Genomic DNA, 17,168 nt, shown 5'->3' with positions numbered 1-17,168 from the left:
ACTTTGGGAGGCTGAGGTGGGAGGATTGATTCAGCCCAGGAGTTCGAGACCAGCCTGGGCAAGATGGCAAAAAAATCTCTACAAAAAAAATATAAAAATTAGCTGGGTGTGGTGGCAAGCGCCTGTAGTCCAAGCTACTAAGGATGCTGAAGTGGGAGGATCACCTGAGACCAGGGACGGCAAGGCTGCAGCGAGCCATGATTGGGCCACTGCACTCCAGCCTAGGCAACATAAAAACACCATGCCTTGTCTTTAAAAAAAAAAAAAAAAAAAAAAAAAATCGCTTAAAAAACAATTTTTTTTTTTTTTTTTTTTGGAGACTGAATCTCACTCTGCTACCCAGGCTGGAGTGCGGTGAGTGATCTCGACTCACTGCCTCCGCCTCCTGGGTTCAAATGATTCTCCTGCCTCAGCCTCCTGAGTAGCTGGGATTACAGCTACTTCCACCATACCCAGATAATTTTTGCATTTTTAGTAGAGACATGGTCTCACCATATTGACTAGCCTGGTCTTGAACTCCTGACCTTAAGTGATCTGCCTGCCTCAGGCTCCCAAAGTGCTGGGATTACAGATGTGAACCATCACACTGGGCCTAATTTTTATATTTTTAGTAGAGATGGGGTTTCCCCATGTTGGCCAGGCTGGTCTCAAACTCCTAGCCTCAAGTGGTCCACCGTCCTCAGCCTCCCAAAGTGCTGGGCAGGTATGAACTACTGTTTCAGGCAAAAAACAACTCACTTAAAGAAATAAATTTGTATCTCCCGAGAGGGTCATCCATAACATCTTTTTGCCTCCATTTAGAAATGAGCTGGGTATCAATTTTCTTCTTTTAAAAACAAAAGTTTTAATTACAATTTATAAACATAAGGGAATGAAATTTCTTCTGGGGTCTTTGGGTGAGAAGTACCTAAAACACACAATAAATTTCTGAGTTAACAAAAAATAACTATTTTGCTTTAGATCCCTAATGCAAATGGAAAAATGTATTCTAATCCCTCAGGATGACCCTAAACAAATTAAGGAATTGCAAATACTTTCATTTTTCGTTTTTCTTACAAGTGAATGAGAAGCACATGAGAAGCAGAATAAAACCATTAAAAAGTATTTAAGATGGCCAGGTGCAATGGATCACCTGAGGTCAGGAGTACGAGACCAGACCGGCCAACATGAAACCCCATCTCAACTAAAAATAGAAAAACTAGCTGGGCAACAGGTGGTGTACAACTGTACTCCAAGCTACTGTGGAGGCTGAGACAGGAGAACTGCTTGAACTCAGGAGGAGGAGGTTGCAGTGAGCCAAGATTGTGCCACTGCACACCAGCCTGGGCAACAGAGTGCTCAGTCTCAAAAAAAACAAAACAAAACCAAAACCAAAAATTAGCTACTTGGGAGGCTGAGGCAGAATAGCTTGAACCTGGGAGGCAGAGGCTGCAGTGAGCTGAGCTAACGCCACTGCACTCCAGCCTGGAAGACAAAACCAGACCGTCGCAAAAAAAAGAGAAAAAAAAAAAGGTATTTAGGATTAACCATTACTCGATTTAATCCACTGACAAGAATTCCTAATATCCTAGAGTAGGTCACTTTTGCCCAAACGACATTGGGTCTAACAATCAAAATGTCCATTCTCTAGACAGACTCAAAACCATGAGATGATGCAGACAATCACGCTGCATTCAGTGGGGTCAGAGAGCCAGATGTCTTAGAACAAGGGAGGGGACATTTACAGACAACAGCCCAACCTGAAGCACAACCAATTAACTTGCCCATGTTTAAAGCAGGTCTGTCCACTGTACAATGGGGGAAGTCGTCTTTTACCCAGGTAATAAATACATTTCAGTTCTTGCAAGCATTCCTCACAATGCAGCTTCCAGCTTAGCATTCATACTAAGCCCCCTCTCCTTTGGCTACAATTCAGTCAGATGGTGCCCCAAACTGAGCCCCATCCCCCAGAGAACTGTCTAGCTCCCCGTGCTGCACAGAATGTGCCTATCACCTTCTTTCTCAATCTGGAGTATTAGGAAAGGTATTTCAATTAAACACAGTGAGACCACCTTACATTCTGCTGGCCACAATTGGGAATGGCTTATAAAAATGAAGATACTGCCTGCCTGTCAGGCACTATTCTAAGGGTTCTATACATCTTAACTCATTTAATTCTTATGAGATAGATACTATTATTATTTACTGACGAAAAAAACTGAGGCACTGAGGTCAATTACCTGTCCAAGATCACAGAGCCGGTAAGGAGTGGAGTGGAGATTCAAACCCATGCAGTCCATGCTCTTGGTGAGATACTATGCTGCCTCCACATATGGGCACCCTTTCAGAAACTTCACAAAGATCACATTTTATCCTTACAACAATCCTATGATAATCCTGAGATTCTATAAAATTCTGGAATACCTTTTGCATCATCAAAAGGATCTAACTTAGAAGTCTGCATATGGATTCTTTTTCTAAAAAAATCTATAGGTCATAAATACTACATAAGGAAACTACTGATTAGCTAAAATCTTCCATTCTTTTTTTTTTTTTATTGAGACAAGAGTCTCGCTCTGTGAGGCAGGCTGTGAGGTGTGCAATGGTGTGATCACAGCTCATTGCGGCCTAAACCTTCTGGCCTCAATCAATCTTCCCTTGCCAGACTCCTCAGTAGCTGAAACTACAGGCATGCATCACCATGTCCAGGTAATTTTTTAATTTTTTGTAGAGATGGGGTCTATGCTGCACTCAAGCAATCTTCCTACCTCAACATTCCCAAGTGCTGAGATTACAGGTATGAGCCACTGCTCCAGGCCCTTACACTCTATATTGTCTATATTGAATAAACTAAAATTCAAAGCACTGGGGGCTGCAATCATTGGACAAAGTGTAACCCTGACCTAAAAATTTGGAAGAGGCCCCTTCCCCAATCTTCTAAATATTAGAATGGTAATGAGAATAAAATAGGACTAAAAATGTTTATTAATCATAGTTAATCTCACCTACAACTTTTTTTTTTTTCCAGCTATCGACATTCTGGAGCTAAGTCTACCTGAAGTTACACAGTACGCTGAGAAAAATACCCCTGGGTTGATCATATTCGGGTTAAAGGTTGCTATATCCAATAAAGTTGGAAAAGGATGTTAAAATATTTTGCCTAAATTATTTTTTATATCTCAATTTTCTTTTCGACTATAAAAGAAATCCAGGTGTTTTCCAAACATCGCACAGGTATTATCAGAAAAAAGGGGGCAGGGGTTCTACCACACTCCCCAACCACTGTATCAGTTTAGTGTGTACTTTCCACTTTCCTTAATGCTCATGTACATGAATGCATGCATTTTACCATGTAGAAGACAGAATCATGCTCTACACAATACTCCACATATTATTGTTTACATAACCCATCAAAGCACTCTCCAGGCTAACACACCCACTTCTAATTTATTCTCACCAACAGCTACATATGGGAAGCATCTCCACTCATGTGACCAGTGCCTTACTGATGGGCATTCAAGCTTTTTCCAGTTCTTCACATGACAAGTAATGCCACTCTATATCAACAACCAGATACATATATTCTTGCTGAATCTGCTAGACTGCTAGTCAAAGGACATTAGTTTAAATCTGATAGAAGCCAAAATTTGTTCCCCAAAAAGCTGTAGTAACTTTCACTCCCAAAACACTTTATAAGAATGTCTATTTCTCTACACATTCACCAATGTTACCAACTGTTGCTAATCTGATAGGTGGAAAGGTGATCTGACATTCCTTTCCTCAGTAACTAATTCCTCAGCAACTTTTTGCTGATGGGCCATCTGTATTCCTTCCCTCTGAACTGGTAGGATACATCCTTTGACCATTTTTCTAGTGGGTTTTATTTTTTCCTATTGATTTTGTGAGCCTTTCACTTACCCTTAGTAATGTATATTGCAATTATTTTCTGTCTTGCCTTTATAGTATCATTTGTCCTGCAGAAATTTTATTTTATTTTATTTTATTTTTTGAGACGGAGTTTCGCTCTTGTTACCCAGCCTGGAGTGCAATGGCGCGATCTCGGCTCACCACAACCTCCGCCTCCTGGGTTCAGGCAATTCTCCTGCCTCAGCCTCCTGAGTAGCTGAGATTACAGGCATGTGCCACCATGCCCAGCTAATTTTTTGTATTTTTAGTAGAGACAGGGTTTCACCATCTTGACCAGGATGGTCTCGATCTCTTGACCTTGTGATCCATCCGCCTCGGTCTCCCAAAGTGCTGGGATTACAGGCTTGAGCCACGGCGCCCAGCCAGAAATTTAAAATTTTTACATAGTCAAATTCACTTTAATTTTTTGACTTTTTTCTTGTTCAACCTTGTAGTTTTACAATTAATCTGTTTTCTTCTAATATCTTAACTTTTATTTTATGGCCTCAAGCAATCCTCCCTTGAGGGAGGATTATTATATTTAATTTTAGAGACAGAAGTTGCATGAGGCTCCTCTCAAATTCCTGGCCTCAAGCCATCCTCCTGCCTCAGCCTCTCAAAGTGCTGGGATTACAGGTATGAGCCACCAAGCCCAGCCTCCAATTTTTTTAAAAAGTATTTTTAAGATGGAGTGCCAAGCAAGTATTTTATTTAGTCCTTGACAAATGGCCACCAATTTTAAATGGACTGGTGCAGCAACCAAATAAGTCACAGAACCACCCTATAACCGTGAAACCAAGTTACTGCTGAAGTAATTTTAAACCATGACACCTTTAAACGACAGGTGTGCACTGTCAGATATGAGATGTCGAGCTTAAAGACATCAAGTTAACATTTTTTATGGGTATGACACAGAAAAGTGCCACTTCTGCCTGATAACGAACACTTTTTTTTTTTAGGTTTTATATATATATACATACATATCTTTTTAAAAATTTTTGATTCACTCAGCAATTAAACTTTTAAAGGCTTGGATAAAAACTACTAATTTAGCACAATACCTGAAATATTGAGTGCATTCTATATATTTTTCTAGATTATAAAAATTTAAGAGGTTTGGGGGTGGGGAAAATTAGATGCAATATTTAAAACAACAAAATCAAAATATCTAAATAAAATATTAATAAATTTGATGTGATCTAAGCAATGTAGTATTTTCTCCCTTGGACACTTAGTACTTTCATAAAATTCATTTAAGACTGCATTTTTCTGCTTTTAGAAGACTGTTAATGGCTCAGCCAGGCACAGTGGCTTACACCGGTCGGTAATCCCAACACTCTGGGCCAGGGTGGGCAGAACACTTGGAGCCCCAGGAGTTCGAAAGCAGCCTGAGCAACATGGCAAAGCCTCATCTCTACAAGACATACAAAAATTAGCTGGCCATGGTGGTGCCCACTTGTAGTCCCAGCTGCCTAGGTAGCTGAGGTGGAAAGACGGCCTGCGAGATTGAGGGAGGTAAGCTGTGTTTGTGTCACTGCACTCCAGTCTGGGCAACACAATGAGGCTGTCTCAAAAATAACTAACCATGGCTAACGTCTATAAAACACTACAGGGTCTACCACACACTATGTTCCACAGCATACATACTGTACTCTTGAATTTGTACAGTAACAGTAGGAGGTGTCACCCCTTTTTGCAGATGTAGGAACAGCCATAGAAGGCAGAGGGAGTAAGAGCTGGATTCTAAACCAAATAGTCTAATTACATTTCCTGAACAACTTTTTTTGTGCTCTGTGAAAATAACTAGGTCTTTTATCGTTCACTGCATTAGCTTAGAGATTTGTGGTACCCACATACCATGTCTGAGGGTCCTGATGCACCGTTTAGATTCATTATTCCACTCACTTTAGCAATCAATATCATTTATCAAAGTAGGGTAATTTTTTAAAATCACAGTATTTTCACAAGTATGTGAAACCAGATTCTGTTCTTGCACAAACGAATTTTTAACCTGTCAAATATCACCTTGCTGGTTGTAGCTAACTTTGGATCCCAATTCTGTCACTCACTTTAGTACTTATCCCTCTCAGCTTCTAGTCATCTACAAATTTTGGTGTCTTCTTCGTTTTAAAGCTATTTTTAAAAATACACTCAGCAAAGCAGGACCTGTTGACAGTGTCCATGCCCTCCCAGCAGACGGGGAGCAGGTAACCAACCCATTCTCAGGGGCGTTGGCAGTTTAAACACCATGCAGCCCCTCTGTCACCCTTTCAGCTGAGTCAAGGTTGGAAACTGAGTTTGGAAAAAACAGCAACAGGATGTACTTTTCCCTTTTTATCTAGCGAAAGGCTGCTAAGGTGCCAACTTAGGAGATTTTTGAGTTGCCACGTTTCTTGCCAGTCAAGGAAGCCTACCCCTGAGCAGAATCTAACTGCAGGTAAGAAGTAACGGAGATTTTAAAACTCATAGGTTTACAGGCACATTAGTAAATACAAACGCTGCCCCAAATATATTCAGATAGAAATTATATTCCACTGACAGAGAAAAAGACAGCTACACGAAGCCAATTTTTACCCACAGCTACAACTGTGGTTATTCTGAAAATGAATGGCTGAGTCAAGTCCAAAGACTACAGGAACAGTTACTGATACGCTCTGTACCATCAGAATGGTCAGTGGGGGCCGGGCGCGGTGGCTCACGCCTGTAATTCCAGCACTTTGGGAGGCCGAGGCGGGTGGATCACCTGAAGGAGTTCAAGACTAGCGTGGCCAACACGATGAAACCCCGTCCCTACTTAAAAATACAAAAATTAGCCGGGTGTGATGGTCGGTGCCTGTAATCCCAGCTGCTAGGGAGGCTGAGGCGGAGGGTGCAGTAAGCTGAGATAGCACCATTGCACTCCAGCCTGGACAAGAATGAGCCTCCGTCTCAAAAAAAATAAGTAAACACCGTTTTCTTGCCCAGAATCACTGCAAATCACAAGCCTGCTCATCCTTAGCAGCTCAATTCAAACACCTGCCTCCTTCCCCAGGCTCTTGGTGCACGACAATCCCTCCTGAAGAGTTCTCACCATTTCCCACAGTCATTAACTTTTGCCACTTTTAATTACCGTAATTACTAGCCTTCAGAAAGCAGCTCTTAGAAAGCGAAGGCTCGGCCTTACTCACCTCTATCTGCCCTAAAAGAGCAGCTCACAAACCGTTGGTCTCCAGCCCCCGCTGGGTGGGCCTGGGGATTTAGACACAGATTCGGAACCCCACCCTCAGGGATTCGGATTTATTGGGGCTGAGGTGGGCCTGGAAATCTGAATGTCTTCACTTTTCCAGGATGTCTGCCCCCAAGTTAAGTTTGGTAATAAGGCCCTAAACTACAGCATCTAGCTGAAGTCTCGCATGTGAAATATTCACGCATTCTGCCGAATGAAATCCGGAGTGACGGTAACCCACGGGACGCAGAGATGAGCACGGGCCCCGTTTCACGCTGTTAGGATGCTGCGCTCACACCACAGCCCACAGGGACTCCCACTAGCAGGGGACAGGGTTCAGCAGAGGAGCCGTCCCTTTAACTTCGGGGAGAGGGGAAAGTTCCCGCAGTCCAGGAAAGAACAAAAAACTGCCGTTAATTATCACAAAATCACAGGATGGCAGAGGAGGCATCCTGCCTTCCAGGCTTCAAAAACACGAAGGATTAAGATGGTGATCAAGTCAACCTCCCGAGCAAAAAAGGAACGCCGAGCCCCCGAACGCGCACCCGCCGGGAGCGCAGCCGTCCCACGGCCCGCGGGTGCAGCGCGGCCCGGAAGTCGCGGGCGGGCGGCGCGCAGGGCAGCCCCGGAGCGGGCGGCGTTGCGGCGCGGGGGCCCGCGGGGCGCGGAGAGCGGGTGCCCCCGGCCGGCCCACGCGGCCGCGCCGCGGCCTTCCACCGCCAGGCAGAGGGTCGTGGCCAGGGCGGCGCAGCCCTTTCCTTCCTGCGTAGCGAAAATGGCGGAGCGGCCTTTCCGAGCTCCGCGAACCAGCGGGCCTCCCGGCGGGGCGGCCAGCGAGCCGCACAGGGCCGGGCCGGGCAGAAGCAGGCCCCGAGCAGCCCGCGCCGCCCGTCGCCTCCCAACGCGGGCGCCGCCTCCGCCGCCGCGGGCCCCAGGCCGCCGCCATCCCGCCCGCCCTCCTTTCCCCGGTGCGCCCGGCGGCGACGCCGCTTACCGGCAGCCGGGCGCGGCGAGCGCTCGGGCTCCGGCAGGTCCCCGAACAGGTCCATGGCGGAGGCTGGGCGGCGACGGCGGGAGCGGCAGACGCGCAGCCCGCGAGCAGCGGCCGGGCTCCACACCCCGGGCGGGCGGTGGCGGCGGCTGACGGGCGACGGGCGCGGGTGGTCAGCGCCGTCAGTCACCTGCGGGGAGAGCCCCGGACGCCACCAATCGGCGCGCGGCGTGGCCCCGCCGCCCCAGAGGGCTGCGCGCGGGCGGGGCGGAGGGTGGGGAGCGCGGTGCGCACGCGCGTAGCGCCCGCCCGCGCCGGGACTGCCAGGCTGGCCGGCGGCGCCGCTTGGGCTCCGCCGTGTTTCCCGCGTGGCGAATCCCGGGCCTCTCCGGCTTTTCCTGGGCGGGGGCTGTCCGAGTGCCGTCAGGTGTCGTTGCGTTCCTGTCCGAGAAGGCCTGCTGAGAGAGACAGGTCCGCGCTCAAGGGCAGCCCCCGCTGGCTGGGAAGGCTCCGGAGCGCTTGCCATCCCTGCGGCTCGTTCTTTCACCCCGGCGTGCCTGGTTCCTGGCCTGTTTTACAGCCCGAGAAACCGAGGCTGGGATGGAGCGCCCCTGGGCGTCAGGACGGACACCTCCAAAGATGCCGGAGGGAGAGGAGGCGTTCCCCCGTCTGCCTGCACCCGCCGGCCCCTGTGGGGAGCGGAGAAGAGGGACTCCTCCTTGGTGGTGTTCCCTTCTGTGCCTAGAAAGAGAAAGGCGGCTTCTGACATCACGGGGCTGGCCTGGTTCTGCAGCCAGGACTCGGGTTGGTCTGGCACAGAAGCTAGGCCTGGCTGTTCTCTTCGTGAACAGTGTCATAAAACACCAGCGTCGGGCCATGATACAGAGCAAGACAAAAAAACAGACCACTCTGTAACCAAGTCTGACGTGGGCAAAACAGAAACACCGTCCAAGCCGCAGGAGTGACCGAAGTTCCCTGGCGACAGCCAACAAGAGTGATGGCTGCTTCTTGACCTTACACGTTGAGCGTTTGTCCAGTCTTCCACCATTTAGATGAACTTCATCAAGATACCCAATCATGGAATCACCCCCTCTTCCTGACATCCAATCTGGAGTAAAGCCCCGTTTCCATCAGCATTTCCCCAGGTCAACTAACACAAACCCAAATCTTCCATGTCCTTTCCAACACCCTTTACCCAAGTTTCCCAGGTTATGTGGTCTCCCTCCATGCACAGAGTTAAGCCCAATTCATTCCAGGACAGATGTGTCTCTGGCACTGTCGGCTGTAGGACATGGAGGGAGCCCAACAAGGCTTCATGCCTCTCATCTACCTGGCTTCTCACCTGCTACCTCCTCCATTACAGCAGAAACACTCAAGTAACAATACTCCTAAGAGTTTAAGAAAGAGGAAAGGAACACGAAAAGCAGCTCAACAGTCAAAGACTGGTTTATTTCAGAGAATAAACCTGAGAGGGTATTCTGGCCAATTTCGGTCAGGAGTGTTCTCTTAAAGACTAAGGATATTTAAGGGTTTTGGAAGTGGGGGAGGTTATCGTAGATTCGGACTGTTTGTAGGTGAGGGAATGTTTCTTGCAGGGTTGGAATGTCTCTGGTCCCAGGGGTGGCTTTTTCAGGGTTGATCTGTTTCTGGTCAGAGAGGGGTTTATCTTAGGGTTGGAATGTTTCTGGTTATGCTGATATTAGCCATTAAGCTGATATTTGGGGGCAGGATTTAGGCAGATTCTTTGGGGGTTTTTTTGTTGTTGTTTGGTTTTTGAGACAGAGTCTCACCCTGTCACCCAGGCTGGAGTGCAATGGTGTGATCTCTCCTCACTACAACCTCTGCCTCCCTGGTTTAAGTGATTCTCCTGCCTCAGCCTCCTGAGTAGCTGGGATTACAGGTGCACACCACCTTGCCTGGCTAATTTATCATTAGTAGAGATGGGATTTTACCTTGTTGGCCAGGCTGGTCTCAAACTCCAGACCTCATGATCTGCCCACTAGGCAGTTTTTTTAATCAAGGGGAATTTAAAATGATGGTGTTTGTCCAAGATGGCAATGCTCGTGCTCTGTCAATCCAGTTTTTATAGTTATAAAAAGGACGAGGAGCAGAGTGTTTTTTGTGGCTACTTCCTGCTGAGGAGCAGGGGCTGAGCGTTCTTTGGTTTCAGAGTGATTATAGGAATAACACCATCTGTAGATATTTTTGGGGTAATTGTCTCTGAAATGGCCGTGATCCTGTTGGTTAAAAATCTTTGAAAAAGGTTAATTAAGCAGGGTAAGAACATTATTCCTAGGCATATTTTTAGGGGCGGGCCCAGAAATGGGATGACCCATGTTAAGATTTTCCTTTTAAACTGAGAATTTATTTGGTTGTCTTGGTATTCTCTTAGCTTTTTAGCCCTTTCTTTAATTTGTTTAGCAGTGTCTCTTACTAAGGGCAATTGGTTGAGATAGAAGCAACATTTTTTACCCAGTGAGAGGCAGCGATCCCCTTTTTCAGCCATTGTAAAATCGAATTCCTGTCTATTTTGGAGGAGTCAAGGAGTCTAGTTGGTCTTGGACTCTTACAAGGCTTTGGGTCATATCTTCTAATGATCTCTGCAGTTCCCTTGAAAGAGTTTTAAAACATGTTAAGGAGGTGGCCAATCCGCCCGCTCCCATCCCAAGCCCAGAGGTTATACCTAAGACAGTCATTAAAGGAATGAGGTGGATGGCCCTCCTCTTCATAACATATTGGTTGGCTGGAACAGGTAAAGATTGATTAAGAGGGGCTGGGCACGGTGACTCATGACTATAATCCCAGCATTTTGGGAGGCCGAGGCAGGCAGATCATGAGGTCAGCAGATCAAGACCATCCTGGCTAACACAGTGAAACCCCATCTCTACTAAAAATACAAAAAATTAGCTGGGCGTGGTGGCACATGCCTGTGGTCCCAGCTACTCGGGATGCTGAGGCAGGAGAATCACTTGAACCCGGAAGGCAGAGGTTGAGCCGAGATCCCACCACTGCACTCCAGCCTGGGCAAAAGAGCAAGACTCAGTCGCGAAAAAAAAAAAAGAAGGAATGATTTGGAGGAACTCGTCCAATGGAGGGAGAAAGATAAACTAGGGTACAGGTTCTGGTCCAGCTGGTGGAGAGACAAAGATACATGTTGATGCCAAAGAAGAAGAACAAGGCTTTGTCGTAAATACAAGCGGAAATATGGAAAGAAAATAAGTGAATTAAAGATGAGGTGTTTTTTCTTTCTGTGAATCATTACTCCCAGGGACATGAGCCATGGAAAAAGGCGGCACGAGGGGCAACACAGGGGAGGCCGAGGCACTGGCTGAGGGAGCGACTGTAAGACAGCCGGCTGCAGAAATGCTGCCTTTGCTTCAGGTGGTACTTGGTAGTCGACCTGGTTAGCTTGATGGTCAGAGGGGTGTTTAACAATGATAATGGTGTTGTATTGGTTAGATGTCAAGGACCCTACAGGGAAATTTCCCCCAGAGGCTGAAAAGCAGAGTGGGGCTTTTTGTAAAAGTGGGGGGAGGTGTTTCGTTATGGGCCCTTCAGTGGGAGGGCTTTGGGGCTTAAGGTGTTGTAGGGGGTTGTAATCAGTTGGAAATAATTTGTTGCCCTGATGGTTGGAAGTAGCATAATCGGCGACCAGAGTGTCAGCTCTTTGAATAAAGGAAGCTCCTTTTTGGAGTTTATACATTAGAGTTATGTTTCCTGTGAAAAGGTCATGCAGGGGTGTAGGAAGGGCTGTGTGAGCTGAGGAAGACAGCGGTAAGCACATCCAGCACTCCAGAGGAAGCGTTAGCTTGCAGCAAGAGAGACTGTGTGAGGGTTATAGAGCATTCTGGTTTGAGAGCAGTGAGGAGTGGTTGTATTGGAGAGGTTGATGTGATTAGGGAATTTATGTGAAAGAAATGAGCAAAAAGAGAAAAAGGTTACTTGGTAGGAGTAAAGTGCTGGAAAGTTCCTTGAAGCTATGGGTCCCACAGAGCAGTAAGGAGCTGATCAGGATGTATAATGGGAGCTTCTCAATGGATTTCTCCTTCTTTTCCTCCCGGATTTGGGTGAGGCAAAGGGAAGTAGGTCCTGTGGAGACACAAGAGAAGGCTGAAGGGGGTTTAGATTTGGTTGTTTGGGCGTGTGGTGAAGGGAAGTCTGTTTTCCTGTGAGAAGTATGAGACCAATTGGGGAGTCCCTGGAGCTTTGCTGCATGGGTGTGGGAAGGATGATCTGGTGAGGTGTGAGGGGCTTTGGGGGGAGGGCTGGGACCTTTTACCAGAACCCAGTCCCCTGGCTGTAGGAAGGCATTAGAGTTGTCGACAGGTTGTGACAGGTATTTGTGAGTATATTCCCAAATGAAATGGCGGACGGTATGCAGAAGAGAGGAAAACAAGAGGGGCTGGTAGAGGTGGGGCTTGACCCTGAGGTGGAGCAAAAGGGGCGAATGGTCTCGCATCATGAGTTCAAAGGGACTAGAAGTTTACGTGGGAGCGCCTGAATCTTTAGAAGGGCTAGAGGCAAAAGTGTGACCGCGTTTTTCTGTGTGTGGAGTGAGTACCTGGTGAGGGTGTTTTTCTAGAATGCCATTCAGTCTTTCCTGAAGATTGCGGTCGGTGGGGGATGTGTGGCTTCCAGGTGATTCATAGGGCTTGTGCAAGTGTTGGAGTAATTTGAGAAATGAATTCAGGACCATTATCAGATTGAAAAGAAAGAGGCACCCCGAACCTGGGATTGATTTCTGTTATGAATTTGGAAGTGACAGTAGAAGCAAGTTTGTTGGTTGTGGGAAAAGCCTCAACCCACCCCGAAGAGGTGTCAGGCAGCACTAAAAGAAATGGCACCCTTTTTACTGGGAGCATATGGGTAAAAATCAATTTGCCAGTCCTGTCTGGGAAGGTGTCCAATGGCTTAATGGGTTGGGAAATAAGGGGGTCTGTAGTTGAAGTGGGGTGGAGCTTTTTGGCAAATAAAGCATTGATGGGAAATGGCTTTTAACTGCTCCTTGATATCTGGGGTTATATGTTTATGGCACCTTAATGTTGTCCAGGGGAATGGCTTATGCGGAAGAGGTACTGAATGTCTGATAGAACCATTGTTTTTTTAGGGTCAGGTAGGACTAATTTGTTTTGTGAGCCAGTATGGGAGTTTAAATCGTGTCCCTGGCGTGATTAGGTATTGTGTTTGGTGTTCTGGATTAAAGGAGGAGATATGTTGTATGAGATGAAATAAGTACTGGGAAACTGGGTGCTTGGTTGAGGCATGTTTTGCCCAATAGCCAGCCTCATGGTTCCCTAAAGAAATGTGGCTTTTGTCTGATTGATGTCCTTTACAGTGGATAACGGCAACCTTTTCTGGAAGTACAGCTGCCTTTCATAGACGATGGATGAGTTTTCCATTAATGATAGGGGTTCCCTTAGCCATGAGAGAGCCCCACTCACTACACATTTGGGCATTGGAATGGATAATATTATGGTCATGTCTGGAATCAGTGTATATATTCGCTTGTGTGTTTTTTGCTAGAGTTAGTGCTCTTATTAGGGTAATTAATTCTTCTTGTTGGGAGGTTGTGCCCAAAGGCAAGGGGGCAGTCTGCAACTTTCTAGGTGGGAGAGAGTGGGTATCATCATGATGTCCTTTCAATGATGGCATATCCTGCTTGGAGGGGAGGGATGCGCTCCTATCTATAAACCAGTCTGGGGCTGCTTTTATTTGAGTGTAAGTAAGGTGGTGAAACAGAGAACTTTCAATTATATCAGAGCGTGAGTGTTGGTCAGGATCTAAAATTGGCGTTGAGGCCAGGTGTGGTGGCTCACACCTGTAGTCCCAGCACTTTTGGAGGCTGAGGCAGGCGGAACATGAGGTCAAGAGATTGAGACCAGACCGGGCGCAGTGGCTCAAGCCTGTAATCCCAGCACTTTGGGAGGCCAAGGTGGGTGGATCACAAGGTCAAGAGATCGAGACCATCCTGGTCAACATGGTGAAACCCCGTCTCTACTAAAAATACAAAAAATTAGCTGGGCATGGTGGCGCGTGCCTGTAATCCCAGCTACTCCGGAGGCTGAGGCAGGAGAATTGCCTGAACCCAGGAGGCGGAGGTTGCAGTGAGCCGAGATCGCACCATTGCACTCCAGCCTGGGTAACAAGAGCGAAACTCCATCTCAAAAAAAAAAAAAAAAAAAAAAAAAAAGAGATTGAGACCATCTTGGCCAACAAGGTGAAACCCCATCTCTACTAAAAATACAAAAATTAGCTGGGTGTGGTGGTACACACCTGTAGTCCCAGCTACTTGGGAGGCTGAGGCAGGAGAATTGCTTGAACCTGGGAGGAGGAGGTTTCAGTGAGCCAAGATCATGCCACTGCACTGCAGCCTGGAGACAGAGTAAGACTTTTTCAAAATAAATAAATAAATAAAATAAAATCAGTGTTGAAGGTAAAAGAGCGGTGGGGTTTGTGGGGGAGCATCTATGAAGAGAGACAGAGGGTTAAAGGAGAGTTGAATGGAAGGCTTGCATTAGAGAGGATGAGATGGAGGTGAGTGCCTTATAGCTGAGCACGTCTTGTAGACTGTGAAAGAAAATACCTGAAGAGGTTAATAAAATGTGAGTTTTTGGGCCTTAGAGATAATTATGGAGGCTGTGGCCAAATTTTTTAGGCAAAGGGGCCAGCTTTTAAAACTGGGGTCTAGTTGTTTTGAAAAATATACCGCTGGTTGGAGGGAGTTTCCCACGGGTTGGGCTAACAGTCCAAGGGCCTGATTATAAGAACTGTGTAAACATAGATGAAAAGGTCTTGGGGGTTTTCAAGGCCTAAAGCAGGGGCCTGTCATAAGGCACATTTTAGATGAGAGAAAGCATGATAGAGATCTGGGGTAGGAGTGAGTAGTTGGTCAAGATTTTCTTTCATGTGTTCATTTTGCAACAATGGCAGAATTTGCTGTCCTTGTTTGGAAATCTCCCATTGACCCGAGGAAGAAAATTAAGTCCCTTTTTGTTTCAGGAAATGGGATTCGTTGGACACCTTGCTTTCATGCTGTTGGAATTTGGAGTTGTGATTAGTTGTAATGAAACTGTGGGAGATGTTAATTGGGCCTTTCTTTTAGATACCCAGTACCCACATTCAACAAAAAAAAATGTAAAAGCTTGGTGGTATGTTGAATATAACATTCTAGGGAGGGGCTGCAAAGAAGTAAATCCACATATTGAAGCAGAATGCTGGGCTGTAAAGGTAGTTGGGAGAGGTCCAGTTGAAGTACCTGACTGAAATAGTGAGGGCTGCCCTAAACTCCTAAGCGAGGACAGTGGGGGTGAGTTGTTGGGCATAGCTTGTGTCAGGGTTGGACCAAGTAAAAGCAAAAAGGTTTTGAGAGAAGGGATGAAGAGGGAGAGTAAAAAGGGTATCTTTGGGGTCTAATACAGAGAAATGGCTAGTGCTGGGAGGAATTCGTGATAGGAAGGTGTAGGGGTTTGGGACAAGAAGACAAACAGGAACAATAGCAGAGTTGATTTGTCACAAATTCTGAACCAGTCTATAGGAGCCACCCAGTTTTTTAACTGGGAGAATAGGAGTGTTGTAGGGAGAATGGATGGGGATTCAAATATTGGCTGCCCAAATCAGAAGATGATGAGTCCCCATAATCCATCAGGGTTGATGGGGATTTTGTGGAAACACTATATAGTGCTTAGGATTCTTCAGTGAAATTTGGATTGGAGAATGGTGGGTAGCGATTATGGGGAAATCAGTGTTCCATATATGGGGTTTACATGGTGGAGAAATTTGGGATTTAAGTCTGTTTGATGTGGAGTGTCTGAGGAGGGCTTCTGTTCTTGACATAATAATAAATAAGAGTGGCTTTGGTGTAGGGCCGGTAAATGAATGATTCTTCCTAGTTTGTGTAGATTATCCCTTCCTAATAAAGGAGTGGGACAATGAGGAATGACCAAGAAAGAGTGAGGATGACTCCCTGAAATGAGCAGTGGACAGGCAGTGTTTTGTATGGGAGGGGGCATGAAAGGGCATGCCCTTCATGCCAGCAACAGAAACGCGTGAACATTCTAATGGGCAACCAATAGGGTTGCCCTGGTATCCAGAAGAAAGGAAATAATCTTACCGGATACTGTCCCAATTACCCTGCGTTCTGTGAACTCACTAGTTATGGGGATGAAGAATCCCGGGTACCCTCAGTCCTCTGCTGTCAGCACCAGCAGTGAAGAGATTTCCTCCTGTGATGGCCGGGGTGGGGGTGGGGTTCATTATGAGCCCCACCTGAATGAGAGGGTGTCCCCATTGGGGCAGTCCATTTTCCAGCATCCCCAAAGACCACAAGTTGGGCATGGTTTGGTGGAGGACTGGAGGCTAGAACAAGCCTCTGTCCAGTGTCCAGGGTTGCCACATTGGAAACAGACTCTCAGAGAGGTGGAGAGGTGGGGGAGTATCCTTTTGGGTTATGGGGAGGCATCTGTGGAAATGACTTTTGGACATCAGAGGTGAGCATCTTGTACTTTAAATGGAGATGCTTGTCTTTTTGAATTATTTGTTCCTTGTCTCTGTTCTTAAAGACATGGAAGGCTGCATTTAGGAGGTCCCGCTGAGATGTCTGGGGACCCTCCTCTAATTTTTGTAATTTTTTCCGGATATCTGGGGTGGAATGAGAAATAAATTTGAGGTGGAGGAAAGTTTGACTTTATCTAGATTCTGTGTCTAAATTGGCATATTTTAGCGTAGTTTCTACTGAAAGCATGATAAGAAAAGGGCAGGATGTTCCTGGAGCTCTTGTATAATTTCTCTAAGTTTTTCTTCTCTCTCTCTCTCTCTCTCTCTCTCCACCCCCCACTTTTTTTAGACAGAGTCTCACTCTGTTGCCCAGGCTGGAGTGCAGTGGCATGATCCTGGCTCACTGCAACCTCTGCTTCTTGGGTTCAAGCAATTCTCTTCCCTCATCCTCCTGAGTATCTGGGATTACAGGTGCCCACCACCATGCCTGGCTAATTTTTATATTTTTAATAGAGACGGGGTTTCACCATGTTGGCCAAGATGGTCTTGAACTCCTGACCTCAAGTGATCTGCCTGCCTTGGCCTCCCAAAGTG

General features: G+C 46.6%; 1 protein-coding gene across 3 annotated transcripts in view; it reads right to left on the bottom strand.

The window, feature by feature from the left end:
* Positions 1-8,325, bottom strand: part of ILKAP (ILK associated serine/threonine phosphatase) — a 31,332-nt gene extending 23,007 nt beyond the window's left edge. The window contains exon 1 of one of the 3 annotated variants that reach the window (XM_039469921.2): positions 8,085-8,325. In XM_039469921.2, coding sequence (XP_039325855.1) covers positions 8,085-8,139 — 55 coding nt within the window. In that variant the 5' untranslated portion in view covers positions 8,140-8,325. The remainder of the gene's footprint in view (positions 1-8,084) is intronic. The other 2 variants (XM_074398771.1, XM_039469923.2) reach the window with 2 other exon arrangements.
* Between the last annotated feature and the right edge of the window lie 8,843 nt (positions 8,326-17,168).

The sequence above is a fragment of the Saimiri boliviensis genome, chromosome 5 (genome assembly GCF_048565385.1).
Source record: "Saimiri boliviensis isolate mSaiBol1 chromosome 5, mSaiBol1.pri, whole genome shotgun sequence".
In the NCBI taxonomy this organism is placed as follows: Eukaryota; Metazoa; Chordata; class Mammalia; order Primates; family Cebidae; genus Saimiri; species Saimiri boliviensis.
This window is presented reverse-complemented; position numbering and strand designations above follow the sequence as displayed.